Source organism: Talpa occidentalis, unplaced genomic scaffold, assembly GCF_014898055.3.
Source record: "Talpa occidentalis isolate TD23 unplaced genomic scaffold, MPIMG_talOcc4v2.1 talOcc4.16, whole genome shotgun sequence".
Lineage (NCBI taxonomy): Eukaryota > Metazoa > Chordata > Mammalia > Eulipotyphla > Talpidae > Talpa > Talpa occidentalis.
The window spans coordinates 31,315,966-31,334,363 of record NW_023601653.1 but is presented as its reverse complement, the minus strand read 5'-3'; the positions used below and the strand labels follow the sequence as shown (position 1 = coordinate 31,334,363).

The 18,398-nt window shown below is 34.7% G+C and overlaps 1 protein-coding gene across 1 annotated transcript; it reads left to right on the top strand.

Moving 5' to 3' along the window:
• The first annotated feature begins 17 nt into the window (after positions 1–17).
• On the top strand, positions 18–16,773 carry LOC119247497 (GLIPR1-like protein 1). The gene is made up of 4 exons (XM_054696841.1): positions 18–281; positions 4,268–4,513; positions 8,863–8,963; positions 16,545–16,773. The coding sequence occupies exons 1-4, from the start codon at positions 105–107 to the stop codon at positions 16,771–16,773; spliced, it is 753 nt and encodes a 250-aa protein (XP_054552816.1). The 5' UTR covers positions 18–104.
• Positions 16,774–18,398: the final 1,625 nt, after the last annotated feature.

Sequence of the window (18,398 nt, the reverse complement as noted above, 5' to 3'; positions counted from 1 at the left end):
ACTGCCGGGTGCAGGAGGATGAAGCCAGACAGAGCGCGGTCCCCAAGGGCCTGGAAGACTGACTCACACAGCCGTTACTGGTTGTGCTGTCTCAGCATCCCACCATGGTTCTAATGGGAAAATTGAGTTGTCTATGGACCTTAATTCTCTTTCAGGTAGTCAGAGACTCTTCCCCCAAGATACCATCCATCACGGACAGGGATTTTATAGACCAGTGTGTCAGGACCCACAATGAATTGCGTGGCAAAGTCTCACCCCCAGCAGCCGACATGAAATACATGGTGAGAGAACCCGGCTGAGATCTTACACCTGTGGTTACATCTAAGGTATCTGGATGGTAAATTACCCGGATTTATTCATGAATTTGGCCTGCATATTCAGCATGCTGTCAAAATCACACCTTGGATGTCTCCAGGGAGTGGATGAGAAAGGAAAACTTGAAGTTGTTCCTTGCCTACACCCAGCTACCTTTTGATGGGGCAGGGAGAGATATGAGGGGGGAAGGGGGAGGGGAGAAGAGGAGGGTGATGGCAGGAGTGGAAGTTGTTTGGTCTGCATCCCTAAGGCTCCTGTGTAATTCCTATAAATTCCTCTCCCTCATATTTTGGCTAGCACTTCCCAGGCACACAACCAATATACCACACATTAAATAAATAGCACAGGGATGGAGATTCTCTTGTTCTTTCTTATTTTTAAATCCTATGAACTTGCAGTTGAAATAACACTCTTGTATAGTATTCATTTGGGGAAAAAAAGTTCTACAAGGATGTAAATAATGAAATCAGCACTAGAAAAATATCAGACTTTCCTTTTCATGAAAAATAATAAATATGTGAAGTTTAACTCCAAGAAACATTGAACTCATTTTGTCTTTTATAGGCCTCCATCACACAGACAGTAAGGCAAAAGAATATTTGTCTATTGAAGTGAGCAGATAAAACATTGGATAATTAATATCATTCATAAAATTTACAAACTTTAACAAATTCTTGACTATGAATTTATTGCTGGGAATTTCCCTTACATTATAATGTTTTCTTTCATGTACATTTGATACCAAGAAATCGTAAGTGTCCATACCATTAGTCTTGTTTCTTCAAATGCTAAGATAAACCTACTCCTGTTACTCCATCTTGGCCAGAGCTGAAATGCCAAATGTTGGCTAACTCTTCAACAGGAGTTTCTCCTGTCTTCCACGACTGAATCATCCAGAAAAACTAGGCACTTCATTCCTCATAACAATTTCTACATGCCAGTATAGACTATGTTGTGTTAACAAACAAACCCTAAAATATTTTTCTTTTTTGATTGACATACAGCATTGTATTACAGTGTACAACATAACAGTCTGCTATATGCCTATACTGTGAAATGATTATCACCATAAGTTTAGTTAATATCTCCCCACACACACACACACACACACAGATACATTTATTCTTCTTGTGGGGAGAATTTTTTCAAATTTGTGAATTTTTTTCAACTTTCAAATATACAGCACAATATCGCTAACTATAATCATACTTTACATCTGAAATGACATGCTGTAGTTTACATTCCTCAAACTTATTTATCTTATAACTAAAAGCTGTAACTTTTGACCACCTTCACCCATTTTATCTATCTCCCCCCCCCCCAAGCTCCACCTCCAACAGCCACCAATCTGTTGCCTGTTCCTGTTAGTTCAGGCTTTTTTTTTTAGATTTCACATTTAAATGAAATCATACACTATTTGTCTCACTTAGTATTTGTTTCACTTAAAACAGGTTTACTATTTCACTCTCACAAAGTCTAATACCAGCTACACTATTCTCCATATTACCTCTTCCCCATGCAATGCCTTCCCTGATTATATCCTGGTTCCATCACACCAACTCATGTTCTTCAGAGTCAACTTTAAGACTAGAGGATTGCACAGGGGATTTTCTTCAAAGTTTGCACAGTTCATATTTTTCTTGACTCTGAAGAGTATTCCTATATAATATCAACAACAATATTCATAAATCTATTTACCATTCAGTTAAAGAAGCCTTTGGTTTAAGAACACGTGGCAAAAGATGTAAATGTCCAGCGTTGTGGGTCACCCTGAACCTGTGCTGAGAAACTTTTAATAATAAATTGTGTGTGGTGTTTGGTGGGGGCGAGTGGGTTGTTGTTACAGAGAGAAAGAGAGATGTGATATCTTATAAAGGCTAGAATCCCTCCTGCCTAGGTCTCAAGGGAACATGAGTTCATATTTTTATTATGCTGTTCCCCTCTTCCAGCACTAAGTTTTATAAGATGTCAGTCTAAGCAATAGTATGAAATAAACCGTGAAATGTCAGTGGCTTAGCAAAACAAAGTTTAATTTCTTATTTGTGCCAGCTGTACAGAAGGTGATTAGGATTCAATTCTTCTGAGACAAGGGGGGCTTCCTATCCCTAGCAGGTTCATTGATAGGCAATAACAAGGGCTCCCAATATGAAGCATAAGAGGGTATCTAATGAATTTCTTGCTATTCTAAGATAGTTTCCGTCCTTTTCTTGTCATCTCTTCACCACATATCATTGAATATTACTTTTATATTAGAAATTTTATTAAGAAATTGCTGTTCTTAATTGCAAATATTTGTTTTGCCAGAAGTGATTTAAAATAATACAAATAAATTTTAAGGTAAATGTTCACAAGGTTGCAGGGAATTAGAACAATAGTGCACTGTTTGTGAGAATGTTAATTGTGCTGCAACTATGGAAAATGGCATGCCAATGATTCAAGAAATTAAAAAATATAATTATCATGTGATCCAGAATCTCACTTTTGGGATATATCCAAAAATCATTGAAATAAGGATCTTGAAGAGAGAATCTTAAAGCGATATCTACACCTTCATATTCATTGCACTGTTCACTACAGGCATGCTAGAGAAACAACTCAACCCAAATATCCATCAACAAATGAATGGATAAAGAAAATGTTATACACACACATTATATATACACACACACATATAATTACACTGTATACATTTGTATACATATGTATACATATATAGAAAGAAAGGCCACCTACAGGTATATATGTATATATACATATATACAAACAATGGAATATTATTCAGCCATGAGAAGGAAGATCTTGCCATTTGTAACAGCATGGAAAAGCATGCTGAACATTGTAAGTGAAATAAGGCAGTCACAGAACAACAAGTACAACATGATTTCACCTATCTGAAGTATCTAAAATAGACTCAGAAGCAAAGAATAAAGTGCTGATTGCCAGGGGTTAGGGGGCAGGGGTGGGGAAATTGGGACACTGTTGTTCAATTCAATTTCAGTTATATTCAATTATATAGTTTCAGTTATGTTCAATAAATAATTTCTAGAGATCTTCCATATAGCGTAGTACAATATAGTTTACTATATTAGTAATGGTTTACTTCAAAATTTATATACTTACACAAAAATGAACAAAACCAAAGAGACATAAGGAAACTCTTGAAAGGTCTTTTTATATTTATTACCTTGATTGTGGCATCCTGGCTGAACTTCCAAATTTTGGGTAAAGACATAAACAAAGAAATTCATGCCAAAGTACGTCATAATCAAACTTCAACAAATTTAAGACAAAAAAAAAATTCTGTAAGAACAGATGGAGAGAAATAATAATTACCTATAGGAGAGAAACAATTTCAATGTCATCAAATTTCTCATCCAACTCTATGGAAACCAGAACAAAGTGGCACAACATATAAAATTTCAACTTCATTTTCAAAGTGTGAACTAAGAATTCTATCCAGAGAAACTAAGACAACTAATTCTACTCAGGTGAAACTAAGACATAGCCAATATCAGAACTAAGACAACTTATCATGAGCCAAATTTCTCTAAAAGAATAGCTAAGGAAGGTTCTTCAGTCAGAAAGACAATGCAGAAACAACAGGAATGAAGAAGGAACAAAGAAAAGAGTAAAAATATGACTAAATATAATAAATTATACTTCTTTTACATTTGACAGCTAAAGCAAAAATTATAACATTGTCATAAATGGTTCTTAATGTATGTAGAAGAAATATTTAAGATAATTTTATTAGATTAAGTTCTGCAAATACAAAAAGGAACTCTCATATGTAGAGTACTAAATGACTATTTCTGAAGCACAGACAAAAAGAAATTACCAACTATGAATATACTGTCAAAGAAAAATTCTTGTTAAAATAAAATTTAATTGACTACAAGTTTCACTAATCCAAAATAAACACTCACAATTTTAAATTATTTTTATCTTTCAGACTTGGGAAGCCGCCTTAGCGAAGGTTGCCAAAGCATGGGCAGACAAGTGCAAATTTGAACACAACAGCTGTTTACCAAAACAATATGGATGCCATGCAATGTTCCAATATATTGGAGAAAATATCTGGTTAGGTGGATTGAGAATATTTTCACCAAAATTTGCTGTTAACTCTTGGTATAATGAAACTGCATTTTATAATTTTGATACGTTATCATGCTCCTTAATTTGTGGCCATTATACACAGGTGAATATTTGACATTTTATTAATTAGTTCTCACTTATGCACATTTCAGTTACAATGTTATTAGCATTTCCTTTGAACTTCCTTTTTTTTTTTTTTTTTTAGATTTATTTATTTATTTATTTATACAAGCACTGGGTACAGTCAGAAGCGTGGGAGGGTGAGAGAATTCACCAGAGCCAGAGCAGGGAGCAGAGCAGGCAGAAGGACCAAAGTACACTGCTGGGGGAGCAGCGGGCTGCAGGAGCGGTCTGCGTGCCATGCGGGACCCTCTTCTGGTTGCAGAGGCTACAGGCAGCTTCGCAACCCAGTGCTCAACCGCTGCACCACTGGGGAGGCCCACCTTTGAACTTCTTTTGAGTATCTGGAAAACTACCTTCATTGGGAAGATATTTTTACTGGGAATAGAACTCTATATAGTGAGTTTCTTTTGTTGTTTTTTTTAACATTGAAAATGTTATCCCATTGTCATTTCACTTGTATTGTTTCAAATGAGAAATCTATAGTAATTCTTTTATTTATTCCTTTGTATGTTGTCTTTTCAATCCGATTCCCTTTAAAATTATTCCTTTATCATAATTCTCGAGCAATTTCATAATAACACTGCAGTTTTCCTCATGTGTTTTTGTTTTTATTTTGTTTTGTGCTACAGTTGACTGAACTGTTTGGAATGGTAGGTCGCTAATTTAAATCGAATGTGGAAAAATGTTGGCCATTGTTTCTTGAAATATTCCTGTTGCTCCCTCTGCTTCCTCTCTTCCCAAAGTCCAGTTACCCATGAAGAAGGCCACTCAAAATCTCCAACAGCTAATTGATGCTCTCTTTTCTGTGTCCTTTTTTTTAAAGATTTATTTATTTATGCATACAAGAACTGGGGTACGGGCGAGAGATGAGGTAGGTGAGAGGATCAACCAGAGACAGAGTGGGGAGCAGAACAGACAGATCTACGGAAATACACTGCTGAGGGGAGCAGCGGGCAAGGCAGGAGAGATCTGCTGCTTCAAGTGGGTTGCTCCCTGGCAGGGCAAAGGATGGAATTCCCAGGGGATGGAACTCATGCTGCAGTGGTGACAGTGGCAGTGGCAACAGCTTGATAGCACTTCTTTAACCCCTGCACCACCAGGGAGGCCCCTTTTCGGTGTCTTTATCTTAAATTTCACTAACCTTTTCTTCTGTAATTTTAATCTACTGAAAATGACTTTTTGTTTTCCATGTTGAAGTTTGTATCTCTAAAAGTTTGGTTTTTGTCTTTTTTATATTGTCAATAACTATATCTAGTATGTTTAATCTTTCATCTATCTGGTAAAGCATATGATATACAGTTGTAATAATGATTTTGTTTTCCTTGCTAACTCTAGCACTTATGTTAGTTCTGGGTTATTTCCAGTGGCTTCATTTTCCTTCTTCATTATGGGCCAAAATTTTCTATCTTATCACATTGGGTTTTTCCTTGTTGGATGCTGGCCTTATTTATGTACATGAAAATGTTCTTGAAGTGTCTTCTGGCATACAGTTATCTGGAATTTGTTTGATCCTTTTGGCTCCTGCTTTTAAAAAGTGTCAGGTGGAAGGAAAGCATTTTTTTTTTTCTGCAGTGAATTATCTACCAGTGAGGTAAGCTTTTTCTGTATTGTCTCCCAAAAGCCCCAGATATTATGAGAGCTTCCTGCTTGCTGCTGGTAACAAGCTTATTCCTGGCCATGCAAAAGCCTCAGTATTGTTTCCTCCTGTTTTTAGAAGAGGTTCTTTCCCAGGTTCTTTCGCAGAGGTTCTTTCTAGATTAATTTCTTCACATGCATGCTCTAGTTAGTGCTGTGGTGATGAGGACCATCTGTAATCATTACAGTTATGTCACATCTCCAGTATTACACTCTCTAATCTCCTGCCTCTCCAGTCTCCACAGACTGTCTCTCAACTATGTGAATCCATTAAGCTCCTCCTGGCTTCCCCACACCCCACCCTCAACAGCTATGTCCTACAAACTCTCTCAAAGAAGTAAGCTGGGACAACTGTATAGCTCGTATTCTTTTCTGCTGACACTCAAGTAGTATTATCATTTGTTACCTAATATTCACTATCTTGAAAAAGATTAGTTCTTATAATTTTGGTAGGAAATAGAATTCACTATTTAGCCAAGCTAATCCTAAACATGGCATTGAGCTCATAGGAAAGTCCCTTCAAACAATATTGATAGCTAACTTTCTTTTCCAAACTTACTCACCTGTGTAAGCTGAGCTAACATTATTTTTTGTTTTGTTTTGTTTTGTTTTTTGTGGGACCCTTGCCGGTGATCTGGGATCGAACTGGTGCTGCAGAGGCTGCGGGAAGCCTCGCAAACCAGCGCTCAACCGCTGCACCACCAGGGGAGGCCCAACATTTAGTGTTTTAAATCAAGTCGTTTTTGCCAGAGGTGCAGTGAACAAAGAAAGTAGCAGCTCTCGTACTCCCTTCAATTCACTCTTTGCCCAAAAAACAGGATACTGTAAATCTGGAAACCCTTCTGAGGATAGACATTTGCAAAGAATATATTTTGGTCATTGCTAGAAAATGAAAGAATAGAATCAAATGTTAGGTGTCCTAATAACAAGCAGAATGCAACATTCCTAATATGGCATCAAGGCCGGGTCACAAGCTTAACACAGTCCCTTGTCTTCACTTTTATTGCAAGAAAAAAAGGAACGCTACTCCCTTTCTCCTAGCATTGCTACATCAGAAACAGAAGTTCATTCCTCAGGGCTAATTTACACATATGCTTAAATAACTGGGAGTGGGTGAGTTATTCTCATTATTGCAGCTACTACGTCTTGCTTAGTATTCTAAACAAAATGAGCTAAAGGTTTCTTTCATTTACCATCCACAGAGGTTCATATTGAAGTAATAACCAATGTTCAACCCCTTCAATGAAAGCAATACGTATTAAACTTAAATATAGTCAATATTTTTACCATTCCCAAAGCAAAAAAAAAAAAGAATAATGATTTAAATATATTAAACAAATAGGATTTCATAGTGTAGTCAGTTATTCATGAACCAAAATTTTAAACATTGGTTTATTTTTTAAAATATATAAACTTGAAGCCATACAATTTATTCATATTCTAAAACATCACAATGGAAAGGGATTTTTAAAGAATCTAGCTTAATTTGATTTTATTAAGTGGGAAATTAACTCAGAATTCATCTGTCACCATGGTTAGTTGCAAAATTTTGTTGCAAAACTCTGTTCATTGTACTTTTGTTGCAATCAAAGAGATATCAAAATATATTTTGGAAAACTGGCTAAACCCAGACCATGGGAAATAATTACTAAGAGATCAGTTTATAAGATATGTTTTAATATATTTTCCAAGTTGAAAGATTTATGTTATCAAAATTTATATTAGTTTTCCTTGGATTTCATTTTCCAAATGGAGTAAATCAGCATTTTTTTTAGGGGGAGGGGAAATGAAGAAAAAAATATGCCATTGTCACAAAGAAATAGTAATATTCTTCACTTCTTTCTCTCTCTCCCTGTAGCTCCTTTTCCTAAGAAGTCTTTTTACTTTGCATAGCACGGTTATCCCTTGCAACTAGACAAATGAGAGATTCACCATCTCCATGGCAGACATGTTTTGTCAATAAACAATATATTCTTATCTGTCTTCTATTTGTCTCTTATGATTTAACAAAGATAAGAACATGGTTAAGACCAAAATATAGTGGGGGCCTCCCTGGTGGCGTAAGAGGTTAAGCACAGCACCATGAAGCTATCAGCAGCCACTTCAGCCAGGAGGGTGACCCACATGGTACAGCAGACCTCTCCTGTCTGGCCCACTGCTCCCCTCAGCAGTGTAGTTCAGTCAGTGTGCCTGTTCTGCTCCCCACTCTGTCTCTAGTGAATCCTCTCACCCCCCGCCCCATACATCTGGCCTGTTTTTGTGTGCATAAATAAATAAATCTTTAAAAAAAAAACACAAAATTTTTAATGCGATCATAAATATATTCTTTCTGAGAAAAAGCAATAAAGTCAATTGTTTATATTTATAAGCTGTTTTTAATATTGCTGATATTATATGCCATGGATAAAATTAAAATATACATCTCATAAATCATCTAGAAGAATTATTGTTGTTTATTATAGATAATATACTCCATTTGATTTATGAGAATAGGAATTTATCAATAGGGAAAAACTAGTGAAGTAACTGTCATGAGAGAGAGAGTAGCCTTCACAAAATAATTGTTCTAAGCCAAATAATAGATATTGATGTACATTTATTTTTCTAGTATGACAATATTATTCCTGTTTTTATAATGCATTAATTGGCATAGAGTTGTTTTGGTATTTTATTTTAAAATTCCTTTCATTATAGGTAGTTTGGGCCAAATCAAAGAGAGTTGGTTGTGCAATTTCATTATGCCCTAACTTGGGAAACGATCAAACATCAATATTTGTATGCAACTATGCACCTCCGTAAGTTATTTGCAATCAAAATATATTTTCAATTGATGTTAAAATATTTTTAATTTATGTTTCAATTAATGTTTTAAATACATATTAAGAATCATTTCCCAAAGTAAGATCTTATACTAAAGAGATAATATATTATTTATAAAAGAAGTCTGCCTTTACATTGCTAATCAAAAGAAAGAGATCAAAATAGTAAGTGATAAGAGAGTGTTACATGTGTAAAGAATTATAACTGTTATGAAACATTTAAACTTGAAAATGGAAGACACTGCTAAATTGAAAAAAAGAGATAACAGAAAATGTATTGCCACAGTAGTAGCTAAATAGTGGAATACAAAATAGGTTGGCAGAGGCTTCTCTAAGAAAACATAACTTGGAATGAGTCAATTATTTAGAAAGGTGGTGAAAAGCACCTTCCTCTAAGAACAGAAGTCCATAATTTTAATTGCCTTTCTGATAATTGTACATGTAAATGGAAATACAATATAAACCTAAAAAGACGTTCCAAAAATGAAATTCTGGAACTCTATTCCCAATAGAGCTGTACAAGGAAAAAAAAGATAAAATCAGTTAATAATCCAACTCTTTAACAAAAATTAAAAAGGATAAAATGTACAAAAGATGAAAACAAAGTCAAAGAATAATTATAAAGAACTGGCAAGCAAGAGCTAAGTCAAAATTGGTGTGAAGAGGTACGTGTGTGTAAATATCTTTCTGAATATTTTTTTCATCCTCTCTTAGAAGCAAAAACAAGAACAACAAATTAATAGTCTTAAAGTTTGGAGCAGAGTACAATTTTTATAAATACTAGAGACTGAAGAACTACTAAATTCTTATTATCATCTAAAATAAAATACAGAGAGAAAAGACTCCACAATTGATGTAAAGAACATCAGTTGGCTATGCGACAACTTCAGTGGAAATTAATATTCTGAAAGAGGTGGGGCCAAAAAATATTTGAAGTAATTTTTCAAGCTATCAGGAAATTATAAATTCACAGATTCAAGAAGCTAAACAAGTCACAGTCACAAGAAGCACGAAGAAAACTATACAGGGACTCCCTGGTGGCGCAAGGGGTTAAGATACAACCTATGAAGCTATCCGCAGCCACTGCAGTATGAGTTCAACTCCCAGCCAGGGAACTACCCACATGGTGCAGCAGACCTCTCCTGCCTTGCCCACTGCTCCCACTCTGTCTCTGTGAATCCTCTCACCCCCCACACCTCTGGCCTGTACCCAGTTCCTATATGCATAAATAAATAAATCTTTTAAAAAAAAATCTACACAAATTCACCTGATAATAAAAAATTCCAAAGCCAGTAACAAAAGAAAAATTATAAATGCAGCTAAAGGACAAAGGCATGTTAAAAACAAAGGAGCAAAGATAAGGATGACAAGAGAGTTCTCACTGTAAGCAATGCAAGAGAGAAGACAGTAGTTTCTTAAACTATCAACTGAGACTTCTAGATCCTATGAAAATAGCTTTCAATAAAGTGTTTGCAAAGCACTGGGAGAGATAACTACATAGGTAAAAATGTAGGATATTTTTCATATTATTTTATTCTTTTCCAAAGATAATTATATAATGCTCATCATCAGGGAAATGTTAATCAAAAACAAAATTAGATAACTTCTATGAGAAAAGCCCACATCAAGAAGACCAGAAACAATGAGTATTGGAGAGGATGTAGGAGGGAAGGAAAAGTTGTGCAATATTGATGGGAATGCAAACTTCTCCAGCCTGTATGGAAAACAGTGTAAAGTTTCCTCAAAATATTCAAGGTAGGACCCATTCTTACTGGAGTGAGGTAGTATCTCACTGTAGTTTTGATTTGCATTTCCTTGATAACTAGGGATGGTCAACATATTTTCATGTAATTGTTATCCATTTGCCTTTCTTCTTTGGAAAAGTGTCTTTTTTGTTCTTTTGCCCATTTTTTGACTGGGTTGTTTGCTTTGGTTTTGCTGTGTTCTGTAACCATAGAACTGAGGCAGGGCTTCCTTGCTCCTTCTCCCTGGCCTGGTTCCACCTGCCTGGGAGTCCCACTTGATTTCTGTTCCTTTTTTCCATAATAAACTTTCATACAGCAAAGGAAGGGACAGGAGGGGTGGCAAATTAGGCATGGTAAGAACACAAGGGAATATGGTGATGGTTCATGGGGATAAGATGACAGGAAAACTATGGGGACTACAATGATGTAAGAAAAAATTTAATTAGTAAAAAATTAATTAAAAAAATTAAATGTAGACCTACCATATGATCCAGCAATTCTACCTAAAAAATATAAAACCACTAATTCAAAGGGATATAAATCTGGCAAAAAGCATGTACACAGAAAACTACATAAAGTTCAAGGGAGAAATTAACAATGACACAAATAGAGAGATATACCTGGTTAGTGGGTTAGTAGACTCAGTATTGTTAAGATGCAATTTTTCACTGAATTGATGTACAGATTCAATACAATCACAGTGAAAATCCTAGCAATCTTTTATTAATGAAATCAGTAAGCTGATCATAAAATTCATGTGAAAACACAAAGCCAAAACAACTCTGAAAGATTAAATTTGAAGTTTCAAGAATTATTAAAGGTAGAATAATCACATTAAGAAATTTATGTAAAGTTAGACCAAAAAAATCAGTGGAATAGAATACAGAGTACAGAAATAAACCCACCTATGATTTACCACATACTTTCAATTGATTTTACATAAATGCACAAAGCCAATGAAGCAGAAAAAAATTTTTTTTCAATAAATGATATGGAAGAATTTATCATGCAGATATAAAAAAAGAGAAATAAACTTGGATCTATACAACATATACTCTTCACAAATGAACCCAAAATGGATCACACACCATGTCAAACTAAAACTAGAAAACTTTTAGAAAACATAAATAAAACTTGTGTCACCTTAAATTTTTAGCTTAATATTTTGTCACCAAATATTTTTTAGCTTCCACATCAACAGCATTATCCACAAAAGAACAAATTAACAAATTGTATTTTATTAAAATTAATAGTTATTACTGTTCAAAGACACTGGTAAGAGAAGCCACAGACTGGAAGGAAATCTCTGCAACACATCTATATCAAGTCAAGGACTTATGCTGAGAATACATGCAATCCCTAACTTATGATTGTTCAAATGACAATTTTTTTACTTTAATGTTATGAAAGCCATATGCATTCAGTAGAAACAATATTCAGATTTTGAATTCTGACATTTTCCCAGACTAGCAATACACAGTTATTATATTTTCTGATCAAGCAGAGCCTAAGCTCCCAGTCAGCCACATGATCACCAGGGTAAAAAAGGGATGTGGCCTCTCTCCCACTTGGGGCCTCTGTACCTGTTTGTATGGCCTCTCTCTGCACCTGTGTGTGTGGGTGTGAAAGAATTGGATAAGGCACCCTGCATGACTGCCTTAAGACAATGGCCCACATCACAAGGCAGCCAGGGATACCTAGGAAACCATTGACCAATTGTGTAGCCATGGTCTGAGGTGCTCTGGGAGTAGCTCAGAAATTACACCAAGAAACTGCATGGGAAGTCCTCCCTGTATATGTCATTTGTCCTCCTGTTCCCCATAAAGTTGACTACTCTTTGTCTTCCCTGGGCCCTGCTGCTCTTGCCATTGTCACATAATCAATCATGATTGTCTATTACTGCTAATAAATAGCAAAAGAGCTGCCCACTGAGCAGCAGAGTCTTGCCTTGCAAACCTGTCCCACGACATGTACCTGCTGGCACATTCCCGACCCAACTGAGGGAAACCCCATGATATAGTGTTTGTTGGCCTTTTTGTTTGATGTTGTTTCCTGGATATTGTGTTATATTTTCAATGCTTCAAACATTCTTCAGGTTTACTGTGCTTTCAGAAGTATATGACAATGTGAGAATAGATTCAACCATTCTGTTTTTCACTTTCAGTACAGTAGCCAATAAATTACATGAGGTAGGCAACACTTATTATTTTGTGTTAGATGATTTTGTACAACTGTAGGCTAATGTAACTGTTCTTAGCACATTTAAGATAGGCTAGGCTAAGCTATGATGCTTGGTTAAGTGTATTAAATGCAGTTTTAACATAGGATATTTTCAACTTACAATAGGTTAATTTTATGTAACCCCATTGTAAGTTAGGGAGCAACTATACAGGAAGAATGCTCAAACTCAAGACAACTTAAAAGCCAGTTTTTTAAAACTGGACCAAAAATTAACAAAGAAGATATGCAGGTAACAAATAAGCACATCAAAAAGAGTTCAATATCATTAATTATTAGGGAAATATAAATTAAAGCCACACTGAATATTATTAAAAAAAGAAATAAAACTGCCATACACTGGCCATTCCAAAACCCAAGGAGAATGTGGAGAGACTGGAATTCTCACATGCTACTGAGGAAAGCTAAAGTTTTACAACTGCAATGTAAAAACAATATGGTAGTTTCTTAAATAGTTAAACATACATGGACCATATGCATGGTGCATTCCACTCCTAGGTATTTGTGCAAGGAAATGTATGTCCATATAAAGACTTACATATGATTGTGCAAAATGTGTCTAGTAAAAAATAATAACAGTACAAAACACAGTGAAGCAAAAATGGACAATTATAAATCAGAGACATCCTGCAGGGCAAGAGGAGGGAGAGTAATGAGAGGGAGGGAGGGAGGAGTAAAAGGAACTGAGGTGGTGGTGCATGGTGCATTAGTGAAGGAAACTCTATGGGGACTACATCTGAGGGGGTGGGGGGGCAGCAAATATTGTTTAAAAATTAGCAATAATGTAAAAAATAAAAAGTAAATATATTTTAAAAAATGAACAATGGCGTAAATTTACATAAATTATATATAGAAATTTTAAAAAATTTCCTTGCTTAGTAAAACTGGCACCTACCCCACCCTCCCAAAAAAAAAAAAAAATGTGCCTAGTAACTTTATTTGTAATATGCAACTACTGGAACAACCCAATTGTCCATCTGCACATGAACGGATAAATAAATTGTGGAATTTTCTTTAATTCTAAATACTAATTTTAGTATTTCCTTAATATTACTCATGTTACTAATGTTTTTCTTTATGTACTCTAGGTAAGTAACATTTTTTAAGCCTTCCACAGACACAGATGGAAAATAAGGCATTTGCTAAAATACATCCACTTATATTATTGCAAAGCAGGCATAATAGCTGTAAAATCTTTTCGATACCTCACCAAATAGAGCTAATTAAGGACTGTGATATTGTATTTTTAATTTTAGATTAAACCATAAGTTTTCATTTGCAATTTAAATTTTGTGTATTCCATTTATTAAATCAAATAGTAATAGTGACTGACTGCAAAATCTTTGTGACTGTCACATTAATAATTACATTGGGTTCACATCTAATTTGTGTCCTAAAGGATATTCAAGAATATAACTGCCACAAGGAGTAGGGACATCCAGTCAGGAAGAGTTTTAAGAGTCCAGCAATTTCTGCTTAAATAAATTGTGACAATGTTGTTCTTTTCTCCTTTCAAAACTCATGACTTAGTAACTAAAACAATTTGCATTAATGCATGCACAAAATTAGAGAAATTAATATCTATATGGGCTAATCAATTTTCTTTTTTACAGAGGAAATTATCCAAATACGCCCCCTTACACTAAAGGAAGACCCTGCTCTATGTGTGAAGGAAACGATACTTGTGTAAACAAACTCTGCAGCAAGCAAAAAGGAAAAAAAATAAGCATAACATTCTATTTGGAAAGCAAATCTTCCATAAATTCATTGTATTTTAAAATTTGGTTCAAGTTTTTAGATTATAGTCAAAATTTGATTGCTACTTTATAATGACATAAACCATTTGTCATAAATATCATATTTAAACTAGGATAATCCCTCTCAGACTAAAGAGGAGAAAGGAGTGAGGTAAAACTATAATCTAGTTTACTCTATGCCTGAAATAACTATTGATTGAAATGTTTATTTGTATTTGTGTCCATTCACCTCCTTTTATTAGATATTATTAAAATAGTGGCTCACTCAGAAGTAATACATTAATTTATATCCAAATTAATTATGGTTTAAAACTAATAGGTTTATCTTCCGTTATCAGCCTTTGTTCCTCAAACTAAAGATAACTTTTTAAAGATAAATATATAAATTCTTGATTGAGGACAGTGAAGTGGATGAAGAGATGATTTGAAAATTGTGAAAAAAGAGAAAAGAAGTGGTGACATGAAAGACAGACACAAAAAGAATACATATTAAATTATTCACTTCATATAAAGTTCAAAATCAGGCAACACCTAATCTAGCTCTGGAGTCAGGTCACAGTTTCCTTTGAAGAGAAAAGAGGGATTACTAATTAGAAGACACCAGGATTTTCCAGGCCTATGTTTTGGTTAACTTGGTGTGTTCACTTTGTAATAGAAAAGTGTAATAAAAAGATCATAATAACAGGATTTATCAGTTTTCCCACTTATGAGGTATCCATGTTTGTATTCATGTTGTATTTCAATTAGAGAATGAATTGGAAGTATGATCCCTCTAATTTCAGATTCTAATTGAAGCAGTATAAAAAATACATTGTATACATCCTATACGGAAACTCTGTTTTCCCATCACAGGGATCTAAAATTAACAATAATATACTCTTTTTATTTTATTTCCCCTTCCCAGTATCCAAGACACTGACATTTCACCTGAATTACTGTAGTCTCCCATTTCATTTCACTCCCTGCTCTACGCTAAATATGAAGAAAATCAGGTCATATCACTTTTTCTCTTAATTCCTCAATTGCCTCTTATTGCAATTATAGAAAAATCTGACTGCATTACATGGCTGGCAAACCCAAGTGTGGTCTGGCTCTTCCCCCTCTCTCTGAAAATTTTTATTAACCTTCCTTTGATATAATAAGCTACAACATCACCACCCTCAAATATACAAACCTTTTCCTCTATCTCCAGCATCTGAATCACTTGTGGGTCTATTTCTAGTTTTGAGAATGTTATGTTTAGTTTTCTCTTGATTGTAATAATATGCCCAGTTTCTTGGTATGGTGAATTGTCTTTAACTTCACCAACAATTCCTCCCATCAAGAAGTGGAAACTATTTCTCCTCTCCTTGATTTTGTCAAATTTAAGAGTCCTGACAGTTTTGACTTTTGCTTTTTTGGAAGCTCCCCAGCATCTCAAGAAATCCATGTTCTTCTGCTGGAGAGGTTGTGTGGAAATGAGTGTGATGTTTATAGAAATATCTGGATACCCAAAACTCAACATTGTTTTCCAGGGACTTTAAATAAGAATGGCAGAATGTCAAAAATATCATTTTGCCAGTTTTAGACTTTTGTGCTTTCAATCTAAGAGGCATGCAAGAAATACTTGGTATGAAATTGTTGGCAGGACATTATTACAAAATTATTAATTTTATAAATTTTTTGTAGTTTAGAAAACAAAGAAGCTTATAAACATCAAAGTGTACATCAAAATACTTCTGTATTGGTTCAATTATTTCTTCCCCTTAAAACTAAATTGAGCTCTGAACTGTTGTGTATGTTTGTATGTGTTTATGTGTGTTTGTGTTTTTTTATAGGAGGCGCAGACACAGATGCAAAGTGGAATTCAGCATCTCAGTGCATACCATATACAGCAATGTGCCTAATTTACAGTCTTCTGAGGGTATTCTAATCAGCATGTATATGCAAAATAATTTCTCAGATATGACAATAAAAGAACAGTCTATGACAAAATATAACTTTCATCTGTTTAATTATCAAAACTTCTACACCCTTATCTGGTATCCAAATTTAATGTTTTTGTAATTCAAAAGGTGTAGCATAGTAGAAGTATAGCAGTAAAAAAAATCTTAATTTTTAATCATAATTTCAGATATAACAACAGTTCCATTCTCTAATATCCTGGATTATCATATTAATTACAGTAGATTAAAAAACATTTGAGATATCTTTTTATATGCCATTAGTTTCCTTAAAGAATACATATGATCAACATATTTCAGAAACAAAATGTTATTAAGAAAAGTTGTAGATAACAAGCAATACTGTATTATGGTCATAATCAACTAACTCAAAAAGGAAATGTTAATATTTGAAAAGTAAGCATATGTTCTGAAAATTAAAATCACATTCCTTGAGGATATTTTATTTTTAAATATGCTTTGTGTAAAATAACAGGGTGCAGATACTATGGCCTTTAAAACCTATACAAAATTATCTGTAGCGTGGTTAGTGGTTAGCAACATTTCCACAAAGCAAAGAATTAGTCAGTTTTAGCATTTCTTTTGTCTGAAGAACAAATTTTAAAAACCCAAACAATTCAATTAATCCAGTTTCAAAAACCACTTACACTGAATTGTTGACTCCTGTGAACTAAGTATTCTAAATTGTTTTCTTAAAGTAACCACCATCTTCCCTCAGCTATAATTTTTTTTTTAGATCCATCTACACAAGAACTGGGGTACAGGCCAGAGCTGTGGGATGGTGAGAGAATCCACTAGAGACAGAGCATAAGATCTGAAACCATAAAATCCATAGAAGAAAACATGGATAAAACATTCCATGACATTGGCTTCAGTGATGTCTCTGGAGACTCCAAAGGCAAGAGAAAGAAAACAAAAGCATGCAATTGGTACTACATCAAATTAAAAAGTTTCTGTACAGCAAAAGAAATTATCAATAAAAACAAAAGACCACCAACTGGATGGGAGAAAATATTTGCACATCATACATCCATCAAGGAGGTAATAGCCAAGATCTATAAATAATTCATACAGGGCCTCCCCAGTGGCAAAGCGGGTTGAGCACAGCGCTGTGAAGCAGTCTGCAGTCTCTGCAGTGCAGGTTCGATTTCCAGCCGGCCAGGGAGCAACCCATATGGCCCAGCAGACCTCTCCTGTCTCACCCGCTGCTCCCCTCAGCAGTGTATTTCAGTCTGCCTGTTCTGTTCCCTGCTCTGTCTCTGGTGAATCCTCTCACCACCACCCCCACACCTCTGGCCAGTACCCCAGCTCTTGTATGAAGAAAGAAAAGAAAGAAAGGAAGGAAAGGAAGGAAGGAAGGAAAGAAGGAAAGAAAATTCTACAAGATCCCATTTTCTGAGAACCACCATTACTAGCAAGTGCCAATTTAATACTCTGACAAATAGTTCTTCAAAATCAGACAACATAATTCTATAACAATTTCTTTTCATGTATTCTGTAACACATTTCAATTTATCTGATTTGAGGAAACATATGCTTTTGTATGAATGAGACATCTGAAGAAGTCATAGTATAATGTTTAAAATCAGAGGCTATTTTAATTATTAATGAAAAAGTTAAATTAAAAATCTAAGAAGATAATACAACATAAAGAAAAGTATACCCTATATATACAAATTTACCTTAGCCTATTGCAAACCACAAGGAATAAATGACATTTAATTTTCA